The sequence below is a fragment of the Camelus bactrianus genome, chromosome 21 (assembly GCF_048773025.1).
Source record: "Camelus bactrianus isolate YW-2024 breed Bactrian camel chromosome 21, ASM4877302v1, whole genome shotgun sequence".
Taxonomy (NCBI): domain Eukaryota; kingdom Metazoa; phylum Chordata; class Mammalia; order Artiodactyla; family Camelidae; genus Camelus; species Camelus bactrianus.
The window spans coordinates 25,943,934-25,970,901 of record NC_133559.1 but is presented as its reverse complement, the minus strand read 5'-3'; the positions used below and the strand labels follow the sequence as shown (position 1 = coordinate 25,970,901).

Here is a 26,968-nt window from a genome sequence, read left to right as displayed (position 1 = left end):
CATGCCCCGCTCTCAGGGGCTCCAGCACAGACACAAGTGTGCACACACCCACACACGCACACACTCTCACAGGGAAAGAACAGTGCACATTTGACCAACGTGATCCCACTTTGTGATAAGAATGAGTGCTGCCTTCAGGAGACAAGCCACAGAGGTAGCTCCAGTGGTGACCGAGAGCCTCTTCAAAATGCTTTTCAACTCACACAGGACTAACAAAACTTGAGAATCCTCAGAAATCCAAATTACTCACTCCCCGCAGTAAGACCTTGGGGAGGATGTGGGAGAAATCGTGTTCTGTATTCAGGACTGGCATTTCTCCCAATCTCTCCTGCCTGTCTCCAGAATACTCATCCTCTGAAGGCTGCGCGCATCCCTCCAGAGCTTGCTCACTCGTGCCCAGCGTTTCCGGGCCTTGGCGAGCCTGACGGTCCCATCACAATCCGCACACCCTGTGGGCCTCCCACACTGGGCTCAGTGTCACCGACGGATACTCCCCGCTCCTGTTCTTGGCCTTGCTGTTACCAGCTGGTCCACATCAGCTGAGGCACCAGCCTAAGTGCCTCAGATAATACATTCTGGGAGAGAAGTTCCAGACTAAATGCCAGGGAAAATAAATTCTAAGAGATTCTCTCACCTTGATCTGAAGCTCAACAGGATTTTTTTCTGATGGATCCAATCCCAGAATGAAAAATCAAGGACAGCTAACATTCAGGTATCAGGCACTGTCCTAAGGACTTTACACATGCTGACTCATTCAAAACTAATTAACAACCCTATTGTTATCAGCCCCATTTTACTGAGGCACAGTGAAGTTAAATAACTCGACCAAGAGCACACAGCCAATAAGTGGGTTCAAATACAGGCAGATTCAGAGCTCTAAACCATCACACAAAACCATCTCTTCATCATCTTTCCATTGAAGTTGATGACACTGTCTGAGCCTGGCTCAACCCCTACCAGAAGCAACTTTTCTCTGAGGCCTTTGAAGCAGCCATGGAGATACGTTTAGATCTGGGACACCAATCTCAAAGCACCACTCTGAAAGTCGCAGGAATGATACAGCCAAGTGCCCTGAGGCACCAACTCACCAAGACAGAGAGAGCAACTCTTTGGGGGATTTGCAGGGATCCTGCAGACCCTGGAGAAGTCCGGCTCCTCCTCCTGCCGGCACCCCAGCCTGCCCCTTGCAGAGCGCATGTGAGGCCGAGACTCTGGGCCTCGAGGAGTGATGGGGTCAGTGATCAGATGGGGGACCTCAGTGGAGAACAGCCTCTCAGCACCAGGATTCTCCTGCCCCACCCAGGATGGATCCCGCCCTTCCCACCTGCCTCGCTGCAAGCTTCCCCCTCACTGCACGGGGAGAGGCAGTCATGCCGGGGGAAGAAGAGTGAGGTGCGCACCCCAGTTCTGACTTACTTGAAGAAGTCCTCTTTGCAGTAGACACTCCCGGCCCTGGAGAAGCACCTGTCAGCCAGCTGCATCTGGCAGTCTGCACACTTGAGGCAGGAGCTGTGCCAGTGTCTGTCCAGGACCTTCAGGATGAACTTGTCCAGAATATGCTGGTTGCAGCCAGCACACTGGGGGATCTCTGTAGAGAGAAGTGAGAGAGGCAGCGTGAGCCTTCTGCACAGCACTGCTAACTGGACCAGGCGCTGTGTAGCTGCCTTCCCATCCTGCCTGTTTTGGGAAAGGACATAACCCAAACTCCCAAGGCTGCCACATACAGTTGTGTAGGTTGTACACTGCACAAAGGTACCTGCTCAAAGGAGTAGACTGGGACTGAAACCCAATCCACACTTTGCTGGCCTGACTTTGGGTGGCTTTGGCTCAGAGGGGTCGCCTGTTTCTAAGAGCTCCACGAGGCTCACACTTACGCCAGCTGCAATTCCACAGCTGATGGCCAGGAAGACCCAACAACGTTCACCTCTATTTCCATGACATTTTCACTACTGGGTGGAATTTGTTCTAAAAACATCAGCCTCTAAAGTAAGCTCTGCCTAGGCATGAACTGAGAGGCCATCTGGCCTGAAAAGCAAATGATGTGTGACGGGTCGGTCCATGACTGAAGATGTTCCTGGAGAAAGAATCTCAGCATTTTAATGAACTGCAAAAGATACCATGACTCAATCAACATTCCCAACTAATATGCCTTCCTGGACTGCAGACAGGAAATCTAGAAACTGCTCTTCCAGACTCCCTTGCGGCATGGGTTCCAAATGTGATTTAGAGTCTGCCAGTCAGATGCACTTAGGAGAGACTTGAATTCAGAACTGAGTTAATGGAGGCACAGCAGAGGGGCAGGCTCCTTTTGTGCTGGAGTGGAGCATGGCAGAGTCTCCGAGGTTCTGTGGTTTTAATGTCCCGATCAATCATGGCAGAGGCAATGAAATTCTGGAGGTTGGTAGTTTTTCCCAGAAGCTTGGCCCAGAGCTTGCTCCACTGAGTTCAAGGTCATCTAATCCATGCCTGGTACTTTAATAGTGGATTCTGTTGTCTGCAGCTGAACCCTAACCACCGCCCCGCCTGTTGCTGTGCTGGGTGACTTCCTATCCAAGGTCTGTTCCTCTACCATCCCATCTCTGCCAAGGGATTGCTTAGTTTTGTCACTGAAATAGTTTCAAAATGTATAAAATGGTCAGGCTGAAATAGTTTCAAAATGTATAAAATGGTCAGGCTTCCACAGCTGAGCGAACAAATAGTGCTAGCATCTCTAGCCATTTTCCCTCATCCTTTTCCTCAAAAAAGGGAAGGACAAATATTAAGAATGAAAACATTAAAGTGCCAGCGTTGGCCTCCTGTGGTAGCCTCCTGATACAGGACATCATGAGGCTGGTAGCCCTGTGGTCCCTCACCTCTATTATAAACATCGCTTGCTGATACCCTGTCCTTCCCGTTAGAAGGTGGGATCCTCAGGGAGTAGGATTCATGTCTCCTTCTCAGCTTTGTATCCTCACTGCCTAGCAGAGTGCCTGGCAGACAAGAGTAACTCCACAGATACTTACCACTGAATAAATTGGGGATCAAATCCTCCCTAAAAAGCCTACCTCAAAGCAATCTGTCACTAGTTCCTCCTTCATGCTCCTAAACGTCAACAAAAGGAGTAAGGCCAAATCTCTAATGAGTCACTCGTGTTTCTTGATTCATACTGCTTGTTGGTGATGATCTAATTTTAAAGTGTTAACATAAGGGAGTTAGCCTCAAGGCAATAGGGGAAAAATTTAAACACATCTAAACCTATGTAGAGAGAAAGCTTTCTCAAGTATTAAGCCATTTGTATCTAAAACTTATAGACAGGCTATTGGGACATTCACTAAGGGTCATCATTAGCCTTGTACACACACGTCAGTCTTGGACCCAATTAAACCCCAGCAAGGCCTTCATGGCCTCGGCAGCCACCATCTGCCTGAAAGTCAGACTCACTAGATGTCTTGCCCTTTGACCTGACTCTCAGACCAAAATGCCCCATGGAAACTACCAGACGCATGTAGGCCTGGACACTTGCTACCTGTCCCAGTTCATATGGAATTTTTTTTCAATCGCAAAAGTTTTCCTCCTTGATAAAGAAACTGTTCAACCATTAAGTACTTACCAGGGAGTCCCAGCAAAATGCTAAGCACGTAACAGATAAAGGAACTTCCATCGCATAAGAGGGGCTAGGTAGGGCGCAGGGTAAGGTGGTGGGTTCTGAAGCCAGGCTGCCTAATTCTGAATCCTGGCTCTGCTTTCTAACCTTGAACAAATTACTTGGCCCCCCTCTGCCTCAGTTTTCTCTCATGTCAAGGCGGGGGGATGATGCTGACAGCACCTGCAGGACTGCTGCGAAGATAAACGAACCAGTACATGCAGGACAGGGCTTGGTACACAGGAGGTGCTCATTAAAGGTTTGCTACTAGGAGATAAGATAACTGCAGTCACCAAGTGAGAGCCGTTGTGCTGATGACGGCTGAGGGAAAGGAAAGTTAGGGGCCCACTTCCTTGGGCCTGATCTCACTGAGCTCCCAAGAACCCCCACATAGAAGTCAAAACCCTCACGCGGAGGTTCGCAGGGTCCCCATCACACAGCAGCTATGCCGTGGCTTGGGGGCGCACTTGACGCACCACATGCCTGACTCTCACGGGGAAGGTCAGGGACTGGCAGCCCTGGAGAGGCCGGGAGGGCTCTGAGAGCAAGGGCCTTACCAGCTGAGAGGTTTGGATGAGAAGAGGTGAGACTGTGAGGAGGGAGGGGTGGGTAGCCTCGAGCTCCGGTGGTGTGACCAGCCCAGCCTGGACAAGGGGCGGGGACAACTCAGCTAAGCAGAGCCATCGAGGCAGAGGGAGGGCTGATCTCCTGCAGGCGTCCGTGTTTGGGGCAGTGGCAGCTGCTGAGCCGGGGGCTTGAAGAAGGAGGCGCGGAGGAAGACTGCGCGGGCATCATTTTGCAAGGGCGGGGAAGGCAGCCGTGCGGATCGGGGACGAGGTGTGGGGACGCGCGGGTGCAGGACTGCCTGCGCTGTGGGCCACGGGGGTGGGGCGGGTGGCTTGGCTCGATAGGGGACAGGGGAGCCAGGTACTGGGCCAGCAGAAGCAAATTAACCCTTGGAGAGCCCGGTGGGGACCGGCCCTACGCCTCCGGGGGTGTGGAGCCGGCTCCCGCTCCCTCTCTGCGCCGACCCAGCGCCCGAGTCAGAGGACCACCAATTCCCACCTAATTGTTGTTTGGCCTCCGAGGAAAGAGACGGCTATATTTCTCCTCCCGGCCACAAATGCACGGGGATGAGGGCGAGGAAGCATGCCCATAAAATTTATTTCTAGCAAGGTATCTACCGGGAGCCTTAATATGATGAGTATTCAAGGGAGAATACATTAAGTCTAATGTATGCGGGGAGGGCGGGCAGGGGAGTTGTAGAGGCTTGGAAGCCCAGACAACATCACGTTTAGGAGCAACACTAAAAGCAGACGGACGAGCCGTTTCAGCCTCTAGCTTGCAGGGGATGCTTCATGCGGGCTCAGGCTCGGCTGCCCAAACTAGGGGTGAGAAAGTGAGAGAGAGAGGGGTGTGGGGCCTTGGGACCCACCTGGGGTCCTCGGGTTTGGCGAAAATGCAAGGGGCATTACTAAGGATGCATTTTTCATTAAAAGAAAGCAAAACCTTTCCCACTGCATTCCACTATAGATTTTGAGAGAGAGTTTTTTAAAACAAAGATGATGTAGAAATGGTTTAAGAGATCCACAATATACCAATAATTATAGTAAAACCAGGCGTCCAGAGCCTGTGATGAACTATACCGGGTCCTGAATGTCTATTTCCTCAGTAATTCACACAACCGGGTGAGGGAGTTACTTTATCTCCATTTTACAGATGAGGAAACTGAGCCCAGGAGAGGTCAAGTGTCCAAGGTCTCACAGCAGAACCAGGATTTGAACTGAGACTGTGTGTGACAGGGCCTCACTCAACCCGAGAGCTGAGGGTCTGAGACACCACCTCACCTGGCTTGAGGGTCTGAGACACCACCTCACCCTGTCATTTTATGGAGGAGAGATAGAGGCGGAGAGATAGTCTCAAAGCTGCTCTGTGTACAGTTACAGAGTAGATGAGCCCCTGGCCTCTGGTGCTCCCTAACACCTGGCATTCGCCTGAGGCATAGATTTCGATCCTTCGGACAGATATGCACGTGTCATATGGGACAGACACCTAGTGCCCAGGGAGGGCTGGGGGCGGGAGCTCCTGTCCCGCTGACCCCCTGCGTCCAGCTGCAAGGTGCCAGGTTGTTGATGACATCGTCAAGTTCAGATTCATCCCTGCCTGTGAGGGGGTGGAGGCCTGTGAACTTCGACTCCACTTCAGGTGACAGCACTCCATGCAATTATTTGGATTAGTGTGAAATGTAAGCTATCTAGATAATTTTCAAAGAGCAACAACATAAGTCCTTTTTTTTAATCTATAATAAATTATGATTTTTAAAAATAACTTGGAGAATCTGAACAGGACAGAGGTTATGTAGGTCTCCTACAAGAAATAAAGTTGTAACCAAAATTTCCAAGCAGTGAGAGGATTTCCAAATCCCTAGTAAACCCAAGTTATTCGTGTGGTATTTACTATCACGAAATTTTACTTTAAAAACTGGAATTTAAACAGTCACTGAGACAGAATTTGATCTATAAACTCAGTTTCTGATCTGAGCAGTCATTTCATTTAAGATGAAAATTTTTATTTTATCTGCAGGAAAGTGTCCTGTGGTGATGCTCTCTGCGGGGGCTCTGCAAAGGGTAAACTCAGGCATGAAAAGACAGCTACGCCTCTGGAACAACCAAGGTTGCTGGACCACACAGTACAATACACTCCCATCGGCAGGGCCGCCCCCCAGAGTCTTAGACGGACACAGAGCAAGGCACAGACCTACGCCCGCAGGGAGAAGAGCTGCACGCAGCTATCCATGCAGACACCCTCCCACACACTCGCACAGACACATCTCGCACAGTCAGGTGTACACACATATTCACACATACCGTTAACACAAAGACACACATAACAGACACACTCACATATACATTCAGACACACAAGAGAAACACAATCACAAAGATACACTGAGATATACACACTTATACATAGACAAAGGCACCCACACATACCACATTCACTCAGACACACACATTTGCACACACTCATGTACACATATACCACAGATACTAACACACACTCACACATGCACAAGCATACTCTCATAAAATGGCTGAGGCATTGCAATTCTGGAAAGAGAAAACAATTCGTCTGAAGTCATGCTGTGTCAATGGAGAGGAAGCCATCACTCTCCCACCCTGGGGTGGTGGGGAAAGTGGACAGTGAGTGAAAAAGAAGGCTAAGGGGGAGTAGAAACATTTTGCTAAAATACCTTTTCGGAAAACTCTTGGGGGAATTTGAAAGTTTTCAGCTCTGTTTAGAGTTTAGGTCTCCAAATTTTTAGGTCTGCCAGATCGTTTACAACAAATCCCAGATCAGAGTTTGAGATCCTGATTCTACCATGTATGTGATCTTGGTCAAACTATTTAACCTCTTTAAGCCTCAATTTTCTTATCTGTAAAAAGGAGATAATAAAACACCAGTCTCTCAGGGTTGCTGTGTGATCACATCAGTGAATGAGTATAAAACACTTGGCCCCATAATACCTTTGTCTAAGCTCAATGGTCTCCATTCTCTCAGGGCCAGTCACCCACAAGGTGGATTTATATATTTAAAGTATATCAAAATTATTTCATGCTTCATTATTTCCCAATATAATTTCCCCACCCCCACCGTCAAAACACTCAAAACTCTCCCCCATCACCCTAGTTCTAAAGCATCTGGAAAAGTACAACCCTCTCTTAACAGCATAATCCCAGAGTATGCACAGCAGATAATGCAACACTACAAGGTTCAGTTTTCTTGAAATAAAGAAATCTGTCCGTCTTTCCTCCACAGAATGAGGGCAAATTCGCCAGACCTTGGTGAATGGTGGGGGGTGGGGGGACTGGGGCCACCAACTACCCGATCTCACTTCACTTTTGCTGTAATGTATTCAGGTAAGAGTGGATTGAGTTCAAATTAACATTCGAGGCTTCTAGTACTTATCTTGGAGACACCAAAATGCCCAATGGCAAAGTGACTATTTCTTATTTGATAAGAAATAGCTAAAAATCCTTTGCCTGTAGTCATAACCTGGTTCTTCATGAAGGAAGCTTATAAAATCCACAGCATGATGCCCAGACCTCAAATCACCTGAAGTACCATAGTGGGGGCACAGGGGGTTTGTTTTTCAGAGTGGTCCATCAAACAGTGGATTCCTTTTTAAATACCCAAATTCCTCCATCAGTAAAGTTTCAGAAAGCTGGGACGTGGAAGGGATCAAAAGGTCTGATGTGGTCTGTGGTAGACCACACTGCCCACCCCGCTCTGGTGATATATAAGAAGTACTGTGCATTTTTATTCCCCACTCACGTTTCTTCATTTCCAAGAAACTGCTCTCAAGGAACCAGGGGGCACCATGAAACATTTCAGAGACGGTTTGTGTTTGTTTGTTTATTTGATCGATTTTAATTCTTTGAAAAATTGTGTTTTCTATCTCTTTGGTCACAGAAGATCAACAAGGTTAGGAAAAACATTTTTTTTTCCACTAAAGACACTAAAACTAGAACCAACACACTTGACAATGACTTCTAGAATGTGTATCTTTCTGGGAAAATGACTTAGAATTTCAGATACTTCCATTGGACTCACAATGCTGGTGAATACTTTAATATCTTAAAGACAGTTACTTTGTACTGGTAGGAATAATGCTCATTTAACCACGGTCTCAGAACAGATTAATATTTTGTAAAATTTGAACTTTGATGGGCCACTGTGGAGTCCTGCAAGGTATTGATTTTTCACTGCCTTTTGGAGGAGTAGAGATTCCTATTTTTGTTTCACAATTTGACTTGACAGCCTAATGCCCAGGAAAAGGTTTTCCTTGCTTCTTTCAGGATAGGGAGCCAGTCCGTGGGAAATGCTTCCAGGTTCCCTGTTTATGGACCCCACAATACTCCCAGTCAGCTTGGCTGTCCTCTTTGGACACCCAGGAGCACTCCAGCCAGCTTAGGGAGGCTCCATCTGCAAGATGGGAACGGTGATTGTGGTCTTTAAGATTGCCAGCACTTTGAATTTTGTTAAGTACTTGCAAATCTGCAAGTTCATTTACTCTCCTGGAGAGCCTGTGAAAACTGAACCTCTACATTTAAAAGGACTTTCCTAAGGGCACACAGTTGGGGGCCAAACTAGAGCTAGAACCTTCTGTATCTCAGATAAAGATTCTGATTCTGGGGCTGACTGGAGACCAAGGCTTCCAACAGTGCTCACCAGAGCCACACTGCTATTTGGTGGGCTTCACCCCAAACCCTTTTGCTGGTGATTTCACTCCAGGAGTAAGTAGTTTTTTGAGCCCTGTCTTAAATAACATTTGGCTGATGTATTTTTCTAAAAATATGTAATTCTATTTATTTGTTAAGTTTCTTTACTGACTACAAACTGAAAGAAGGAGCCAAATGGGGCTTTAAGGAAACATGCATACAACTGAAATATTATGCAAATAGTTTTCTTGGAATTCTCCATTTCTTCCCCATATATAAGGAGGACAAAACAACAGCTAATGGCAGACAGCGCTGCTCTGTTACCTAAGGTTCTCTGAGTAAGTGAGAAAGAAGGTGGTTTTGAAAAGGTAGAGCAGGAAAGTACTCTCAGTGGGACCTTATTGATTCAGGCTGGGGATGACTAAGCCTAAAGCGTGTCGATAGAAGACCACAGGACATATCAAATACGAGAGCAGGCTGGCCTAAACTCATACCTAAGTTCTGGAACAGCCAAGTCTAAGGACTGTAACAGAGGTACAGCTAAATTAAAATTAAATCAATTAAAAGTTCTGTTATTCAATACATACTTTAAAATAAAACTTTCCAGTTCATAGTCGCCACCATCACCATTGACAATATAATTCTATTTTCTGGTCACAACTCCCCCTTTTAAATCACCTGATAATTGTGGACTGAAGAAATGGAGGCTGAGACCCAGGATGCAGTTTTATATGACACATCATAACTAGATGTATCTGGTTTTTTCCCTTCCTGGCTCTCTATTTGCTATTTTCCTACTAAAGGCAATTCATTTGTATTGAAGAGCTTATAGCTTCCTTATTTATATGTTCCCTTATTCTAAACCAATGCATTGTGAAGAGATCATAACATAATTTTCCAAAATTTTAAAAATACACTTCCTCTTAAGGGGTCTTCATAACCTAGTAAGAATGCTCTCATAAATAACACAGCTGAAGCACAACACTCCAATATTAATTCTTTCAAGGTTAAGGATAAAAGGTGGATTGAACATTGTGGTACTTTGTGATGGTGATGACAGCATTAAACGTAGTAGTGACCTGGGCCAGCCACAAAAATATTGGGAAAAGTGAAAAAAAAACTGGCATCACATTTAAGGTAAATTACATTCTCTATTATAATTCTATTCACTTACATACTTGAAAAATACATCCATCTACACATCTTATCTAATTTCTACTTTTTTTCTAGTTTCTCTTGACAAATGACTGACAACTGGAAAAGTCAGAAAATCCTTTTCATATTGGCAATGATCATGCCTAACATTGTCTTTCCCTCCACTTCTCCAGAATCCTTCCCATCATAGGTCTTATTTGTTTCATTTGGTGGTTTGAGGTCCCTTTGAAAATCTCCTTTGTTCTTTTCCTGCTTAGCTCAAAAAGAGTAATGTCTTCAATCAAAGATCAAATTCAAAAGTGTCCTGGAGACAATTTCGATGTTACCATTTTAAGGTTGAATTTGGAATAACATTTTAATAGGGGTCCTATAGTGAATAAAATAAGGAATATAAACATGTACTTGCAGGTATAGGATTATCTTGTAGATTATATATTGATACGAAATTATTTATTTTCAGTAGAATATCGAACATTCTCAGTGATTGCAAATAAAACAGAAAATTACATTAAACAAATCCGTAACCGTCTACGGAAATGCCATAGAGATATCTCTATTTCCACTCCATTTTTCACATGTAATCATTGCTAAATCTCCACAATGTATTTTTCTGATGTCTCATTCTGTGGCAATATTCCATATGTTTGGCACCCTCTCCCTCATAAGAAGAAACTTTCAATTAATTTGGCTGCAAGTTTTGTCTCTATTAAGCTATTCCCAGAACCAATCCCGTAACCCCCTAACATTATAATTAAAGCAAATTATACTTTAAAGGCACTTGGGGGGTGAGATACCGGCGTAAAACATCTGTGACTAGACCCAGACTGAGAGAGGGAGGGGAATGGGGGGCTCTGAGAAGAGAAATCCACCAAAATAACAGTAGGACTTAGGAGTTGCCTCCCTCCCAGGATAATTTGCCAGTTCACCACTAACACAGTTCACCCCTAACACAGTTCACGCAAAGAACATTTTCCAAGGGAGAATCAATTTCAATTTTACCAATTAAACCCAACCTGTCCACCTACCCGCAGCGGCAGAGCCTCAAAATGGTTGATTTGTGCTCCATTTGGAGCAGGGCTCCTATAAAATTGAGGACTAGAAAAGGTAAAAAAAAAAAAAAAAAGTCACAGTGGTATTTATTTGTAGCTGATTTTTTCCTACCACAAACAACAACAGCCCAGCTCCCAGCTCCGCTTCTGTTCTGAATCCAGAAACTGTTCTTCCCTCCCAAGTCTCCTGGAAATAGTGAGATGGATCTGATCCCCCTGAAGCTTGCTGGGCGTTCAACCCCACAAGACCCTGGTGCTCAGAATTCCTGCACAAACCCATGCTCCTCCCTGCAAAGATCTCACAAAGTAAGGAAGAGACAGAGGAAGGAAAAGAGAAAGGCAGAAGAGAGAGAAGGAAGACAGACATTCAAGCCACAGTGGAATTAAAACAGGAGGCCCTGTTTGCTTACTTCTGTGTTATGGGCTTCGTTAACACACATTCCAGGAAGGGAGGAAAGAAAGAAAATCATTACAAAAGTAAGGCTCCCCTCCACAGCCATCTCCAACAGCAGCAATCTATACAGTGATGCATCTGCCACAGCTGCCTCCATCTACCCTCAACGTTGGGTTTCCCAAAGTGGGCAAGATTACCCCTTTAGCAGCTAAACTGGTTCCAAGTCTCTGCATTCCAAAGCTTCTCAGCTCAAATCCTGATAAATTTCCCCAATTGAAAGAAATGGCACAAGGTCCCTCCATCCAACTCCACCAACCCTCCCTGCTCCACAACTCTTCATTTTGGAGGCGACTAGTTTCCCAGCCAGAGAAAACCACAAAATATCCACCATTACTGACTAAAACAAGAGGCTCAAAGGAGATTTCTTAACAATGCGATAGAAAGAAAGGTTAGTCCCGGTTAACTAATTTCCCACCCCTGGGCGACTGCAGGTGCATCTCCCTCCCCTTCCTGCACTGCTGCCTTCCCAGCACCCGGGTCTCTCTGGGTTCTGTCTGCTAATGTAGTGCTAAGTAGTCACTAATTGCCTGTAGCACAGAGTGAAAGGGCACTAAAATCCGAGGCAAAAGGTATTAGGACAATGGAAATGGTCAGGACTCGAGGCTGTCTACACCTGGTCAGCGGGGTCTGCGGGTCACTGTTCAAAATACAACACGCCCCTGCAGGCTGTGTTTTGTCAGTTCAATGGAAAGACATTGCTTTGCTGGTTTCTGTCTGCCTCGACCCTCATCTCACCTCTAGAAGGACCTGATTTTTAAACATTAACCCTGGTATTTGGTCGAGTAGGCGGCCTCCAGGACGTCTTGAGAACTCACCTCGCTCTAACCCCCAGGGCGTTCAGCCTACAGTTCTTGCCTTAACCCGGCTTTGTTTTGGGGAGTGTCAAGAGAGAGGTACACCTAGCTTGGGTATTCTTTCCTTTAACTTCCTGCCGTTCCCAGTTTCTTCCCGTTCGGGTTTTGCTAGTAATTCCTCATCTCCCTGATCAGTTCCACCCTTCAGAATCCATTAAAAGACATTCCCCTGCCTATTAAAAAAAAAAAAAAAAAGTCCCCTCCTTGTTGAAGCTAACCTCGGAGCCCCAAGGAGTGAAGCCTGCGCTGAGTCCCAGGTCAGCCGCGGCTTGCTCTGTTAGAAGGTGGGCGCAACCTGCAGACAGCTCCATTTCGCCTTCCCGGGCTCACAGTCACCAACTCCCTCCCTGGGTCGAAGTTAACTTACCTTAGCGGCTGCCCAGGTAGAGACCTCGTCTCTCTTGCGCCTGCCATGTCTGGAGGGCTCTTCTCGGTCCGCTCAGCGCGAGGAGCAGGGCAAGAAGCCGAGGCTCCAACACCGGCAGGGAGCGCGAAGCGCGGGGACCCGCGGGCTTCCTCCAGGCTCTGTCCCGGAGGAGCCGCTCCCAAAATAGGAGAGCTGCTTTCTAAGGGTTAAAAAGTCACGGAAAGTTTTGTGCCGCCCACGTTGGGGTTTGGGTTTGTCTTCCCAAATGCTTGGCACGAAAAGGACATGGGGAGGAAGAGGGCTTACAGCCCAGGCTCCTCTCTCAAAGCGCGCCGTCTGCGCTCCCACCTGCAGCTCCTTTCCCCGCGGAAAACGGCTTTACCGGCTCCAAAGAGGCAGGAAACGGGTCCCAGGCTTGGCCCAGCCTCAGTCCGCTCCGGATAATAAACTAGGAATAGGAAAGGGCAAGGCGAAGGAGGAAAAGGGCCGAGGCGCAGGAATACCGGATCGCCGGGCGGTAACTGAGCCTCTTTTGCCCCCTTCGCATCTTCGACCTCCACTCGGGGCGGCGGGACGCGGTGCGCGTGAAGCCCGCTCCACGGGAAGGGCCGCCCTGAGCGCACCTGCCTTGCCTTTGAGAGCCCTCAAAAACCCAGGGCACGCGGCGGGGGCGCTCCGGACCGTGCGCCGCCCTCAAGCGCGCAGCAAAAGCTTGTGGTAGCAATGGATCGCCATTCCCCCGGGCCACCCAAGCCGGCGCCTGCCCGCGGGGCGGAGGAGCTCTGCCCTGGTGGCAGCGAGGTCACGCAGGTCGTGCTCCCAGACCCGAGGACGCCGCTCCCGCCCGGCCCCGCCTGGCTTTGTTTTTCCGCGAGAATGGACCAGGCGATGAAACCACTCGAAGTAGGTCCTACCTCCTCGTCTGTTTCGACTTTCCGTCTTCCCTGGGCACTGACGCGGGACCACTCAGTGCATACCTTCGCCTCTCACCTGCCCTACCTGCCTGCTCCTTGTCCCGGTTAAATCGTTAATTCCGCTCCCTGAACGCCCTGAGACTGCGGCTTCCCAAGGAGGGTTCCCCTCCACCCTCTCTGTCCCCTCTGATCCAGGCAGAAGAACGGAGGAGACCGGAGTCAGCGCGCCAGCCGCGGTCACCCGGGTTTCTCCAAATTCCCTCTGGGTGGTGCATAGCTCTGGTCCAAAGCTGGGACGGGATCCGAAGCGCCAATCCACTTCTGAATCTGCCCTCGAGGGCCCAAATCTGCCGGCGGGGACAGACAGCCTGACCTTTAAAAGTTGGCCCGTGCCTTATAATATTTCTGTAATGCGGGGAAAAGAGGTTTGTGGTGTCGAGGGCTTCTGTTTGAATTTCTGTGTCGGAATCTGAAGGAATCTCAATCTCTCTACATATTTTTCTCCGTGTTGTTTTTGTTTTTGTTTCCACCCCCCCTCCCACCCCCCACCCCCGCACCATGAGAAAAGGCAGAATGGGAAGAGCAAATCGCTGCTCCAGAGTTTCAGAGAACTCCCGGCAGGGAAATGAGTCCACTCCACACCCTTAAGGAATGACCTACAAGAGGATAAGGATGTTCACCTTACCCAGGAGCGCCAGGAAAGGAAGAAAGGGTAGTGGGGCGTCCTGGAGAAGTCCTTCACCCAGATCCCAGCAAATACAAAATAAAATGCCCTTAACCCACATCTTCAGGGTTCGCAAGAGCTTCAAGATGTAGATGTTAGGAGACAAGGAAGGGGGATGCCTGACGCCCCGGGCCTGCTCCCCATTTACCACCCCAGCCAGGACTGGGCAATTCCTTCCTTCCTCCCGCCGGGTTGGCCCGCTCTCCAGCCAGCATTCCGGGATGTCCGCTGCCCTTTCCTCGGTGCTCCGGGAGACTACGTGGGAGATAGGCCAAAATTAACAGCAAGGGGTCGATAAAAGCCCACCACCCTGTATGTCCCGCACTGTTCCCAAAAGTCTTGGCCAGCGGGACCCAGATGTGTGGGCAAACTGGCGGATTCGGAGAGGAGAGAGGTTCGGAGAAAGCTGGGAGGCCCTCACCGCACCCAGCGCTGTCCGGGGTCAGGCTCTGTGGGAACTAGGACCTTGGCCTCCCCACACCGCTGACGGAGGCAGCGGGGACAACCGTGGACAGGGCAGGTTGTGCCCCGAACGAGAGACACACTCCCACCCTAAATTGTGGACCAAGAAGCCGGGACCCACCAGCTTAGGACGAAGTCCTTTTCTGAATCTATCCACCCGCTCCCACAAAACACTGAGCTCTTTCTTTCAAAGGGGTCCCCTGCCCATGCTGGACATGACCCTGAGGGTGCCACCTCCTGCAAACGACGCTCCTGCAACCCAGAGCAAGGAGTCGGGGTTTGAGTTCCTTACAAAACACAGACCGGAGGCGGGAGCAGGGATGCCCCGCCGACCCGTCCTAGATTTAAGGGGGGTGGTGCTCTTGGCCCCAAGTTGCTCTCGGGTCGCTCCCAGTCTCCTCCCGCCCGATTCTTCCGAGCTTCTTGCCCCAGGCCTACGCCCCTCAAACGGATAAATACCCCTAAGCTTGCCCGGAGAAGTCGGGCCACCCAGGGGCTCTCGGAGCTGTGAGGTCCGACCCGCCTCGCTACCTCACAGCGGTGAAGCAGGAGGACGAGCGCGCTAAGGACAAGGCCGCCTGGGAGCAAGGAGTGGCAGCAGGTGGGGGCGGGGGGCTGTTACAGGGTGCAAGGAAGAGGGCCAACAAGAGAGATGTGATTACATTACTTGGTAACGTTTTCCTGAAGGGAATACGCCTCAACTGTCCCCCCAAAGCAAAAGAATATTCTGCCTGCTGCTGAAACATTCCAACTCTTAAAATGCCCCTAGAGGCCAGGACACCAGAGGCACCGAGGTGGGGGGATCCCTAGACCTGTGCTCCCAAGTGCTCCATTTGCAGTGGCTCAGGGTGGAGAAGCCCAACGTGTGTTGAGGAGGAGCCCAAACCTTCCAATTGGCAGGTTGAAGGGACCTCTCTTGGAAAGGCTCTCTGTTGTCTTCCCTCCCCACCCCCAAGGTTTAAACACCCACAGCCTAGGATTACCCCTGTTCCTCCCTGAGGCCCAAGGGCATGTCCACCCCTGCATGGAATTCTTAGGCCACTCAGCCCCATATCCCAGGAAAGAGAATGGTTGGGTGTATGTGTGTGAGGGGACCAGCCCCCTAGTTCCCAGCACCAGCAGCTAGACCTGCTGCAAGGAGGAAGGGTACAATCCACAAATGCCCCCAAAAGAAAAAAAAAAAAGCTGGATCCCAAAGCCTTCAAGGATTGGGCCCCTCAATTTTGGCCACGGCCTCCTCCAACCCAGGCCAGAGAAACAGGGCAAGATGAAAGGAAGGACAGACAACCCCCTCCTGCTCCAGCCTACCCTGGATGGGGTACCCTGGGATGAGAGTCCCCTTCTCTTCCTCATTAAGTTTCCACAGCTCAAACCCAGACTCCAAGCCCTGGCGAACTGTACCTCTGAAGGCGAGTTCTAGGCATTGTGGGAAATCGAATTCCTGACGTCAAAATCAAAGTTGTCTCTGAGTAAGAGAAACAAAAAGTGAGACCATCTGAGAGTGTGTGGTGCATCCTAAGAGAGGCTTTCAGAGCAAAACCCATCGTCTTTCCTTGTGGGCCTAACACACAGGCCACCTACGGACCACAACTGTTAAAGCACAGCCATACTGAAACAGGAACAGGAGTCACACATACCTTTGGCCATTCGCACACTCCCCTCACTCTCACAGAGCTACATTCAGCTTAAGGACTTGGAGTACCTTTGCCAGGATTTGTCTTTCTGTTTGTGCAGGGGCTGACAACCCACTCCCTCCCTGCCCTAAGTAGGGTGGGGGCAGTAAGGAGGCAGTGAACCCCCAACGCCTTCTACAGACATCTTAGTCAGCAGTAAACTCCCCAAGACACAGCCCAGACATGGAACTGTTTGCCAACAGTTCGCAGAAAAAGACAAACTGTGGGATATAATCAAGGAACAACCTAAGTAGGTTTGGGTGAAGCTATCCATCCTCTTCTAGTCCCGTCTCACAAACTTTCCAGGAAGTCGGGAGAGGGGTGGCTACACACGCTCACCTGCCTGCCTTTTAAGGTATAGCTGGGGCAGAAACCTTGTCATGGAGAGCCGGGGCGCAGGAGGGCGCGCTCCTGCACCTAGTTCGTAGGTAGGCATCATCCGTGGATGAGCGGGTCTTTACTTAAACCTCAAAGATGTAGCTACAGCTCCACTGAAGAAGTTGCAGACGGAAGCACAGCCGCTTGGCAAGCGGAGTGAGGGAGCCCTTCGTCTCTCCACCGTGCCCACGGGCATTCTGCAGAACCCGCGAGCCTGCTGGGTATGGCTCATGAGGCTCCTGCCACACGCGGGCGACGCCACAGAACCTGCTCTGGCCTCCGCACAGATTCTCCATCGAAGACTGCGTTTGCGAGTGAGGGACAGAGACAGCTTTCCACAGGAAAATCCCCGTGTGCGCAGCGTGAGCGCGCGCGCGCGCGCACACGCGCACACACACACACACACACACACACACACACACACACACACACACATACACCTGAGGATAAAAAGGCCCTGAGCTCCCGCCGCTTTGCTAATTTCGGGCGCGGGAAAGAAAGCGGGCTCGCGAGTAAAGGGACTGCACGCTCTAGTCTCTCCCCTTCCTAATCTGAGCCATCCCGAGAGCCCGCCCTCGCGTGCGCCAAGGTTGCACCGTGAGTTCACAACTTTGTTCCGGCACTTCTCCCTGCCTTCATTCCTCGGCTAGCTGGAATAGGAGCCGACAGTCCCCGGCAGCGCAAGGCGGCGGGCGCCGCGGACAGCAGCGGCTGGAGACGCACCAGGCGCGCACGCCCTGCGCGCGGGGACATAGCGTGTGGCCTGGGCTTCTGCGCCGCCAGTCCCGGGGGCGGGGGACGCACTCTCCAACTTCCCGCCAGCTGGGGTGAAGTTGCACTAGGGATACTGTGAGCTTTGACTGTACCCGGCCCCGGGGCGGGGGTAGGATTTGGGAGGACCACCCCAGCCCTCAGGCCTGGCCTGCAGCTCTTTTCCCTGGTGTCCCCAAACAACACTCTCCCCAATGCTCCTAGGAAAGCCATGGGCTGGAGATACTCGGTTCGGTACCCTTGGCTCTCCTCGAGCACGATCCGGGAGGCTTTCACTTTTGGCCCCAAAAGCCAAAGGCCAGGACCTTCAAACGCACTCTGGCCAGTCTCCTGCCCTCTGAACGCCTCTGCGCCCGGGCCGCCAGCCCCTCGCCCCGCCCGGCCCCTCCGGTCCAGGCTCCGCACAGCGTCCGGCCCACCCCAAACCAGCCAAGGTTGCTGGCTGTCTTGTTATCAGAATAAATCAGCGAGAAAGGGTGGGGGGGAGGTGTCTTACGTTGCATCGGCACACCAAGCATCTCCGGGAGCCCCTTGACAGCCCCCTCCGCGGGGACAGCTGCGCTCTGCATCATCTCGGAGCGAGAGCCAGCGAGTCGCAGTCTATGGAGATCTCTTGCTCTCTCGCTCAAGCTGGATTCAAAAATTTAAAAATAATAATAAAAAACCCAACCAGACCGCCGAAGTCACGGTGGAAGCCGGACCCTCCGCCTCTCAGGGAGGATTCCACAGGCTGCCTGGCCCCCTCCCCCCGCCAGTCCTCAGTCTGTTTCAAATCCCTTTGATCTCGCTCTCCCGGGTTGGTGCACATCCCGGATTGAGGAGACGCTGTTGCTGCAGCTCTGGCTTTTTTCCCCTCCTCCCTCCCCCGCCCGCTTCTCTCCCCCTCCCCCTCCACCCTTCGCGTGCCGGCCGCCCGGGAGGCCGCGGTCACCCAGGCATTTTGATTCATTCACACTGCAGGAACGGCCGTGACGTCGCTTTCCGCAGGGAGGCCCGCCCTTCAGCCAAGCCCCCCACCCAGCAGCGAGCGGCGGACCCAGGCCAGGGTGGGGGGTCCTGGTGCCCCGAGAGAGGCCGGCGGGGCAGGAGGGCGGGACCGCACGGAGCGGGGCGGGGCCTCACCGGCCACCCCGCCACCCCCCTCCACACACACGCCGCTCCCCGCGGTGCGGGCTAGAGCCCCGGGATAAATACTGCGGCTGGTTCGGCCGCGGCAGCAGGTGGTCCTGGGACGGCGGCGTCCGGGGCTCACAGGTTTCTGTAGGTCCTCCGGGGGTTCCGGCCCCGGCCGACGGCTCGTGTCCTCTCCGCCCCTCCGTTGGGGCCAAGGGGCGGGGAAGGGCGGGGCAGGCCGTCCGGAGGCCGGGGCCGCACGGCTGTGTCTTCCCGTCGCGCGCGCTCGGTCCCGGGCTTCTCCCAGCCGGACCTAGCGCGCTCCATAACTAGATGACTCCATCCTCCTCCTCCTCCTCTTCTCCTCCGGCCAATTTCTTTCCCGCCGGCGCTTCCCAGCCCTTGCTCTGTCTCCCCCGCGTCTGGCTGAGGCCGGGCCAGGGACAGCCCGTACTCAGCCCGGAACGCGCGAGTCACGCAGCAGGCGGCGGCGGCCCGGGGAAGGCGGCCAGCGGCTGTGCGCGGAGGTGGCCGCCGGTGCGCGCCCCCTCACGCCGCGGCCTGCAGCCTTGATGCCGCTCTTCCGTCCTCCTCCGCCCCGTCCCCGCTGCTCTGCCCGGTCCGCTCGGCGAGTCCTGCCCTGGGTCCTCAGAGACCGCTCTGCCTACCCCGCTGCCACCGCGGGCGCTTTGAACAACTCCCCGCCTCGCGCGTGCGGGGCGGCAGCGTGCACACCCACCCCCCGGGGCTAACCGGCGAAGAGGCGCGTGTTGCTTATGGTCTCTACAAGACGTAAAAACAAATTCTAAACGCGGGTTCCTGGAGGAAATAAAACAGAAGGCCCAGCGCTGGGACAGGTCTCCGCCGAGGTTCCCTCGTGCTTCGTCAGATACTCGACGCCACCTGACTGTAGGCTGGGGAAGCCCGTCCCCTCTGCCACAGGACTCGGAGGCTCTCCGGATCCCAGACCTCGCGACACCCCATTCTGAATTTCGTTCCAGAGATGTAGACAGATGTGTCCTCCCTGCCTAGTGGGGTCCAGCTCGGGTGGAAAGGGGGACTTTGTGCCCTCTCCAACCTTCCAGCACGTCCCCTGCTTTTTCTCCTGGCTTTGTCAACCCCACCAGGGTTGATGAGGGACAAACATGAGGGTGTGGGAGGATAGCGTGGCTGTCAGCACTTAGAATTTGTTTTCAGTGAAGTCACAATGACGTCTGTGTGTTTTGGTACTGGGTTGGCATCATCTCTTGCCCTGTTTACCTTCGAGGTAACTCCAGTGGGCAAGAAAAAAGCCAAGAACCTGGTGACATTTTTAGCGTTTACCAAAATGTTTTCTATAAAAATTTAAGTAGTAAATGCAGGGAATTTCTAGCCTCATTAACAGTCAAAAAAATCGTAGTGCATACTTCTTTTTGTCTGTTCAATGAAAAACTGGGTAGAGGGGGAGGGAATCGTAGAACTCAGTGCTGGTGAAGGTGCTTCGAGACTGGTACCCTCACAAATATTGCTCGTGTTTTTATAAACTCTTCAATTCGTTTGGAAAGCAGCTAGGCATTATGTATCAAACCCATACATTTTTTCATTCCCTTTAGCCCATGTAATTCCACTTTTTAGTGTCTGTTCCACAGAAATAATAAAATTTGAAAAAAGTTTCATTCAGGAAGATGCTTATTACAGCATTTCATCTTGGAGAAAATACAGCATTACGTTTTGGAGAAAAATAAATATTCAACAAAAGAAAAGAAACAATTATTGAAACATTATGAAACCTAGCAACATGGAAATGCTTGTGAAACACTAGATTTTTAAAAAGCAGGATGCAATATTGTATGATTATAAGTATGTAAAAATGTTAGTCAAAGATAAAAGCGGTGATAATACCCATTGTTAGGTAGGGTGTGCGGAAATTAGAAAACAATTTCCTGGTGGGTATGCAAAGACGGACAATGTCTTCTGAAGGCATTTTGGCAATATCTTTTATAGCCTAACAGTGTGATGGATTTGACCCAATCCATATAGAAATGTATCCATAAAGAATAAACAAGAATATTTATAACGATATAGTAGCAAGGATGTTTATAACATTAAAAAAGAGAATAACCTACATGCCCAACAATAGGGGATTATTAAATAGAATTAAATGGAATATTATAGTCATTAGAAAATACAACAGAAGGATATTTAATAATGTAGAAAAGTTTGAAATTTATTAGGAAGTGAAGGGGAAAAGAAATCTGAAGCAGTATGCACTTTAGGATAATTTTTTAAAAAGATGCATAGAAAAATTGCTAAAATATAAAAGTGGTTATCAGTACATTGCAATTTTAATTTTCTTCTTTTTGCCTTTTTCATTTTCCTCAATGAGTACATTATTTTATAAAGCAGAACAAAACTAATAAAAATTATTTTCAAGAATACTGGGAGAAAACTGAAAGGAAATATGTCACAATGCTATTCAGAAGTATATTAGGGGGAAAAGTATATTAGGAAGATGTATTTTATGGAAGTTTTTCTTTTTTCCAGATTTCCTGTAAAGTTGTTATATGTTTTCAGTAATATTCATAAAAGATAAAATACTTATATACAGTGAAATGTAGAGCATATGTGGTAATTACTTTTATAATTTAATATTATATTTTTCAAATGCTCTCTGCAGCTCCTGCTCCCTGGTATGAACCTGTCCAGGTCCTGCCCTCTTCCCACTACATGTCACTAACCTGTCACCAGGTCAGGGGCAGCATTACTATGGTAGGGACTCGCTTGTGCCCAGGGCTGATTCAGGGGATGCCACTTTCAATTTCATTCAGTGGCAGAAGAGCCCTGGGAGGTCCACTTGGCTTTCAGTTCTTGACCTTGTGGGCAGCAGCTCCCCGTTACCCCTCTGTGTTCCCAAAAGTACACACAATGCAGCTCTGCCAATAAATGCCCTTTTCACATTGCTAGACTTTTCTAGAGGTATCTACCTCCTGATATGAGCTGAGTCTCATTCTCATGCTCTTCCACTAATATCTACACCTGCTAGGTCATTTCATTTTCCTCCTGGGGCCGCAGCTTTCCCATGTAATAATGGAACCCCTTTAAATAGAGAGCTTCCCTTAAATGTATTTAAGTGTATTTTTAGTGCCTACTGCTACAGATAGCAGTAATAATAATAACAACAACATAATAGCATATGGTGGTAATAATAAGGACCAACACTTATTGAAAGTTTAAAACTGTGCCAGGCACCGAGGTAAGTGCTTCTACCTGTATAATTTCATCTATTGCTCACAACAATCCAGTAAGTGGTATTGGTGGACGAAAAAACTGAGGCTAACAGGGGCTAAGCTACTCCCCAGCCCTGCAGAGAGTGAAAGGATGGCTGATTCCCACAGAGAGCAGGAAATCACTGTGGAACACCCCAGGAAGACCATCAGGATAGATCTGTTTGGACTTAAACCTCCGAGATGACTCAGGGCTTTTCCCATTGAAGGCTGCCCGTGGCTGGCAGGTGACCTCTCAGGAGCAGTGGTCCTCAGAGCCTACATCAGACCTGTGCCGTTTGGCTACAACCTGATGGGAGGGTGGGTACCAAAGGATGGGCTGGTGGCGATGTGGCTTTCCCAGCCAGGTCCACATTCTGTCAGGGCAGTTGGTCAGTAGCCAGTAAAATATCCAGTACTTTCTGGATATTCACATATTACATTTCTGGGAACCAAACCCAACATGTTAGTGGATCCAATTCTGAGGGAAGACTCTCCAGAAACCCAATTTAAGAAAATAATTAAAGCTTGCATTTGTCTAGCACTTTACATTTTACAAAGTTCCTCCACATATTTTAAGCTCATTTCATCTTCATAATCAAGCCTGGGCTTGGGTATGATTATCAGGAAACGGAGAAGTTAAGTGGTTTGTCTAAGGTCACACTGCTAATAAGTTGCAGAGCCAACTGGAAATTAAATCCAGCCTTTGACTCCCAATCTGGTGCTCTTTCCACGCCGCACAGCAGACTTGTGCGTCTTCTAATCCTTGCATTTTAGGAACCTCACAGAGGGGGCGAGTTCACCCTCAGATGCCAAGAATCCTGAACCCCAGCCTCTTTCTCCACTGAGGAAGGAATTCCCTGCCCCTGCTCCTTGTCACCCCATCCCCAATCATCTCCTCCTTGTCCTTACTCCTCTCAAACCCTCTTTTATCATTTGCATTTCGAAACTGTTTCCTTAATTATTCTCCTGCTGTTGGAAACCTGCTCTCCCCCTCTCTGTGGCATCCTTTGATTTATCTCTGTCTGGATAACAGCTCCCCGATTCTCCTTGGGGAATTCAATTTTCATTCATTTTTCTGCTGGGCTAGATTGATATAGACCCTCTGCCCTGGTCCATATTACTCATCCCAGCAGAGAAAACCAGGGAGACCAACCCTTAGCCCAGCCCCTGGGGAGCCACTGTCTTGTTCAGGGAGCCACAAGGAGTTCTCCAATAAAAGGACAGGGGCCTTTGCTCTTCTCCATCTGTCCACCCAGTCCTCCCAACCATTTGTCACAGGCCCCTTTCGTGAGCCCACCACTTTGTCATTTGTCTCCTTCTCTTCCCAGAATCTTCCAGGGATCTCTCCCCTCTGGGATGCTGATCAGAAGGCAGCTGCTGCTCATCTTAAACCTGCCCTGTGTCCTTGACATAGGGATTTAAGGGACATGGAAAAGAGATGGTCCTGTACTTGGGCATCTAATTCTCAAAAAGAGATTCTGAGTCAGTAAGTGGCTGAGAAACAGAGTAAGAAAAGGCACTGGGATCCTTAGAGGAAGAAGGAAATTGACCACGGCTAACATTTATATCACCAGCATGGCTCTGAGTGCTCCACGTGTATTAACTCACTTCATCCTCACAGATCCCTTGAAGCAGGAACTATTATTATCATCCCCATTTTACAAATGAAGAAATTGAGTCAGCACAGAGAGGTCAAATGATGTGCCCAAGGTTGCACAGGTAGTAAGCAGTGGAGCCAGGGTATGATCACAGGTAGTCTGGCTCTATTTTTGCCAACACCACCAGCATCATCAGATAACTTTTATCTGAAGGTCCCTGCGGGTAGTCAGGTGGTGGGTCCATGCAGAGCATATGACCCAGCAAGGCCAAGTCCTCTGAGGTCCATCTGTGTAGCCGTCAACCCCATGGCCTCTGTGTATGGGGAACTGGGGAATGACTCAGGGAATTTGGTCTCATCCTAATCTCAGGATTTATTCTTTTTACTTCCTATCAAAAATCTAGAGTATTTTAGATTATTGCTTAATTCATGCATGTATTGAACATCTGTTGAATGCCAGCTTCTTGCTAGGCCCTGGAAGACAATGACGGGGAGCTTAAAGTGCAGACAGTCCATAGCTTACTTTGCTCTGGGATTCCCAGCATGCCTGGGAAATTTTGTCAGCAAAGGCCCCCAGGTGCATGTACCTTAGAGAATGAGTTAGCAGAACAGTGGGCTCCAGGCTCAGAGCACCTGCCTTCAAATCCCAACTTGTGTGCATCCTCACTGGGGTAACCTCTGGCAGCTTGCTTCCTTTGCCTTCTCACTGGCTAAATAACGAGAGAACTTGCCTCACAGATGGTCACCTGAAGCACCTAGGAAGCTTTTCTCCAGGAAAGTTGGCTGGCATCATTACTGTACCCACTCTGTAGTGGTTTGCCTGTTTTTCTTGTTTTATATTTCTGGGAGAAATCAGGGGACAGGAAACTCTCTTGGATACTATCAAGCAAGGACAAGAACTTGGGAGCTCTTCTTTCCCGGAAATGTGAGTTGGGAGAGAGAGAACCATGATCGTGGGATCAACCATTGTTTTTCTTTCCCTCTGGGGGTGGAGGAGACCTACTCTCTCAACAAGGTCCCAGGCTGAAGTCAAGGTGCCAAAATTCCTCCTCGGGTGAAATTTTAGCTATCTTGTGAAAAGCTCCTACTCCATTACGGAAACAGGTAGCTTTTGTACCAAGCGAAAGGGACAGGAAGGCACAGCTGGGTGCTGGCTGGGAGATTTCCCTGAAAAGAGTCTTCTGCTGCAATGGGTCAGACCCTCAGGGCTCACCTGACGCCTAGGGAAAGTTACTTAATCTTGCCGACTTCATTTTCCTCATCTGCAAAATGGGGACAACCCTCTCCACATTGTAGGGTGTTTACTGGATTAGAGGTAATGCATATAAACCCCAGAGCCCAGCGCTCAACACACAGAAGGCACTTCAATGTCCTTGTGCTGGTTGTTAATAAAGGTGGCCCACAGTTGGAAACAGTCATTGGGCTCTGCTTCCTCTTCCTGCTCTCCACGTCCCACTGAGATACTCAGTTCCGTACTTTCTCTTCAGAGTTACGCTCTCCTTGCCTTTGTTTTTAAAGTTGACCAAATAGCCAAGTTCATTTAAAGAAAGAACTTGGACTCCAGCTGTAGCAGAGCTGACACCTTTTCTCCTTTCCCTGTCTCCCTCTGCAATCGCCAGGGCTCAGAGGCATCCTGAATCCAAGGATGACCCAGTGGCCAGTGTCTTCATGGTGCATTACAGTTTAACCAACTGTAGGGCCTTCACACACCTCCTCTCACCCAGGCCTCACAAGGTAGGTGGGGCTTATCATACACGGCCCACTTTACCCAGGAGGAGGCAGTGGGGAACGCAGGACCGCCTGCACTACTGCACCAGGGCCCAGTCCCAGAGCCTCCAGCTGGATGATCCATTTTCTTAGCTTCTAAAGAGGAGGCTGTAAGTGGGGAGGTGGAGGAGGGGTGGAAAGTCCAGCCTGGCTCCATTTGAAAGTAGCTGCAGGTGTCAAGGCTAATCTATAAAACAACTCCGTCATCATCTTGGCGAAAGATGTTTTTACTGGAGGAGCTTAACTCAGCAGTTTCCTCTCAGGAACTGACTTACAACCAAAAAATGTGAATGTGCTAAATGTGGGCAGAGGCGACGGGAGAAAGGCCCGGGATGGGGGGGGGGTTCATGTAAGAAGCAGTGGGGCAGGGGTCTGACACCCAGCCCCGGAACCAGAGGGACTTCAGTGTCACTGCCTGCTGGGAGGGGACCCACTCTGAGCCTCCACTTACTGACCAGTATGTGGAGAGCGACAGCTCCTGCCTGACAGAACTGTCACAGGAGGGCGACAGCTGTGAGCACAGGGCCTGGCACATAGAAAGTCCTGCACAAATGCCAGCCATCAGGAGTGTATAGGGACAAAGAACTTGGCCCCTTTGACATCTCTCATGGCTTGGCTTTCTCTCTTCACAGTTCTGGTTCACTGTGAACGGGCCTGCCCTTGGTCACCAAAGCTTTCTGCTAGAAAACATTGGCTCTCAGTGAAGGGACCAGGGCACACTGTGACTACGGCCACTTTTGATGGTCAAGGAAGAAAGACTGAGAGCTTTGAGGGGGCAAAGGATTTCCCCAAGACCTCATCAAGGAAGCGTTCTGTGGAAGACATACCCTGGATCTACTCTGCATCTGAGCTTCATGGCTGTGAGAAGTCGAACTCTCTGAGTCTGTTTTCCTGTGTTAGTTGGGGATGATAATACTCAGATAATTCTCCTGAGAAGGGGTTGTTGGGGATCATATGAGATCTAACACAAAAAGCCCCTATAGAGGTTTTCGGCAAATGCTTTAGTAAATTCTCTGTGAATGTTCATTCTATTCCCTGGGCCCCCTCCTCCCTGCCCCTAGCCTCTCAGATTTACAATGCTCATAAATCACTTGGGTATTTTGCTTAAATACAGATTCTGATTCAGCAGGTCTGGGACCTGAGATTCTACATTTCTAACACGTTTGCAGGCGATGCTGGCCCATGGACCACACTGTGTGTGGGACTGCTCTAATACGGAAGCTGCGAATCACATGTGGCTACTGAGAAAAGTGGCTGGTCAGAAATGCTGTGTGCTATTAATGTCAATTACATGTTGGATTTCAAAGCTTTAATACAAAGAAAATTGTGTAAGAGTGTAAATTATCTCATTAAGTTTTTTTAACTTTTATTACATGTTGAAATGACAATCTTTTGGATATATTGGGTTAAATAACATTGATTGATTAATCTCACCTCTTTCTTTTATTAGCATGGCTACTGGAAAACCTAAAATTACTCAAGTGTCTGGCATTATATTTCTCTTGGACAGTGCTGTTCCCAGGAGTTTTGACTTGCCTGGACTGTGCACACACGCACACACGTGCAAGCAGCAGTGCTCCCCCACCCCGCCGCAGCACCTAG

At 49.6% G+C, this 26,968-nt stretch overlaps 1 protein-coding gene across 2 annotated transcripts in view; it reads right to left on the bottom strand.

The window, feature by feature from the left end:
- LHX4 (LIM homeobox 4) overlaps positions 1-18,462 on the bottom strand; it is a 40,673-nt gene extending 22,211 nt beyond the window's left edge. The window contains exons 1-3 of one of the 2 annotated variants that reach the window (XM_074349895.1): positions 12,723-14,144; positions 11,024-11,093; positions 1,417-1,588 (exon numbers count right to left, since the gene is read on the bottom strand). In XM_074349895.1, the coding sequence (XP_074205996.1) occupies positions 1,417-1,481 (65 nt within the window). In that variant the 5' untranslated portion in view covers positions 1,482-1,588; positions 11,024-11,093; positions 12,723-14,144. Of the gene's footprint in view, positions 1-1,416; positions 1,589-11,023; positions 11,094-12,722; positions 14,145-18,140 lie in introns of those variants that run through there. The other variant, XM_010954925.3, reaches the window with a different exon arrangement.
- Between the last annotated feature and the right edge of the window lie 8,506 nt (positions 18,463-26,968).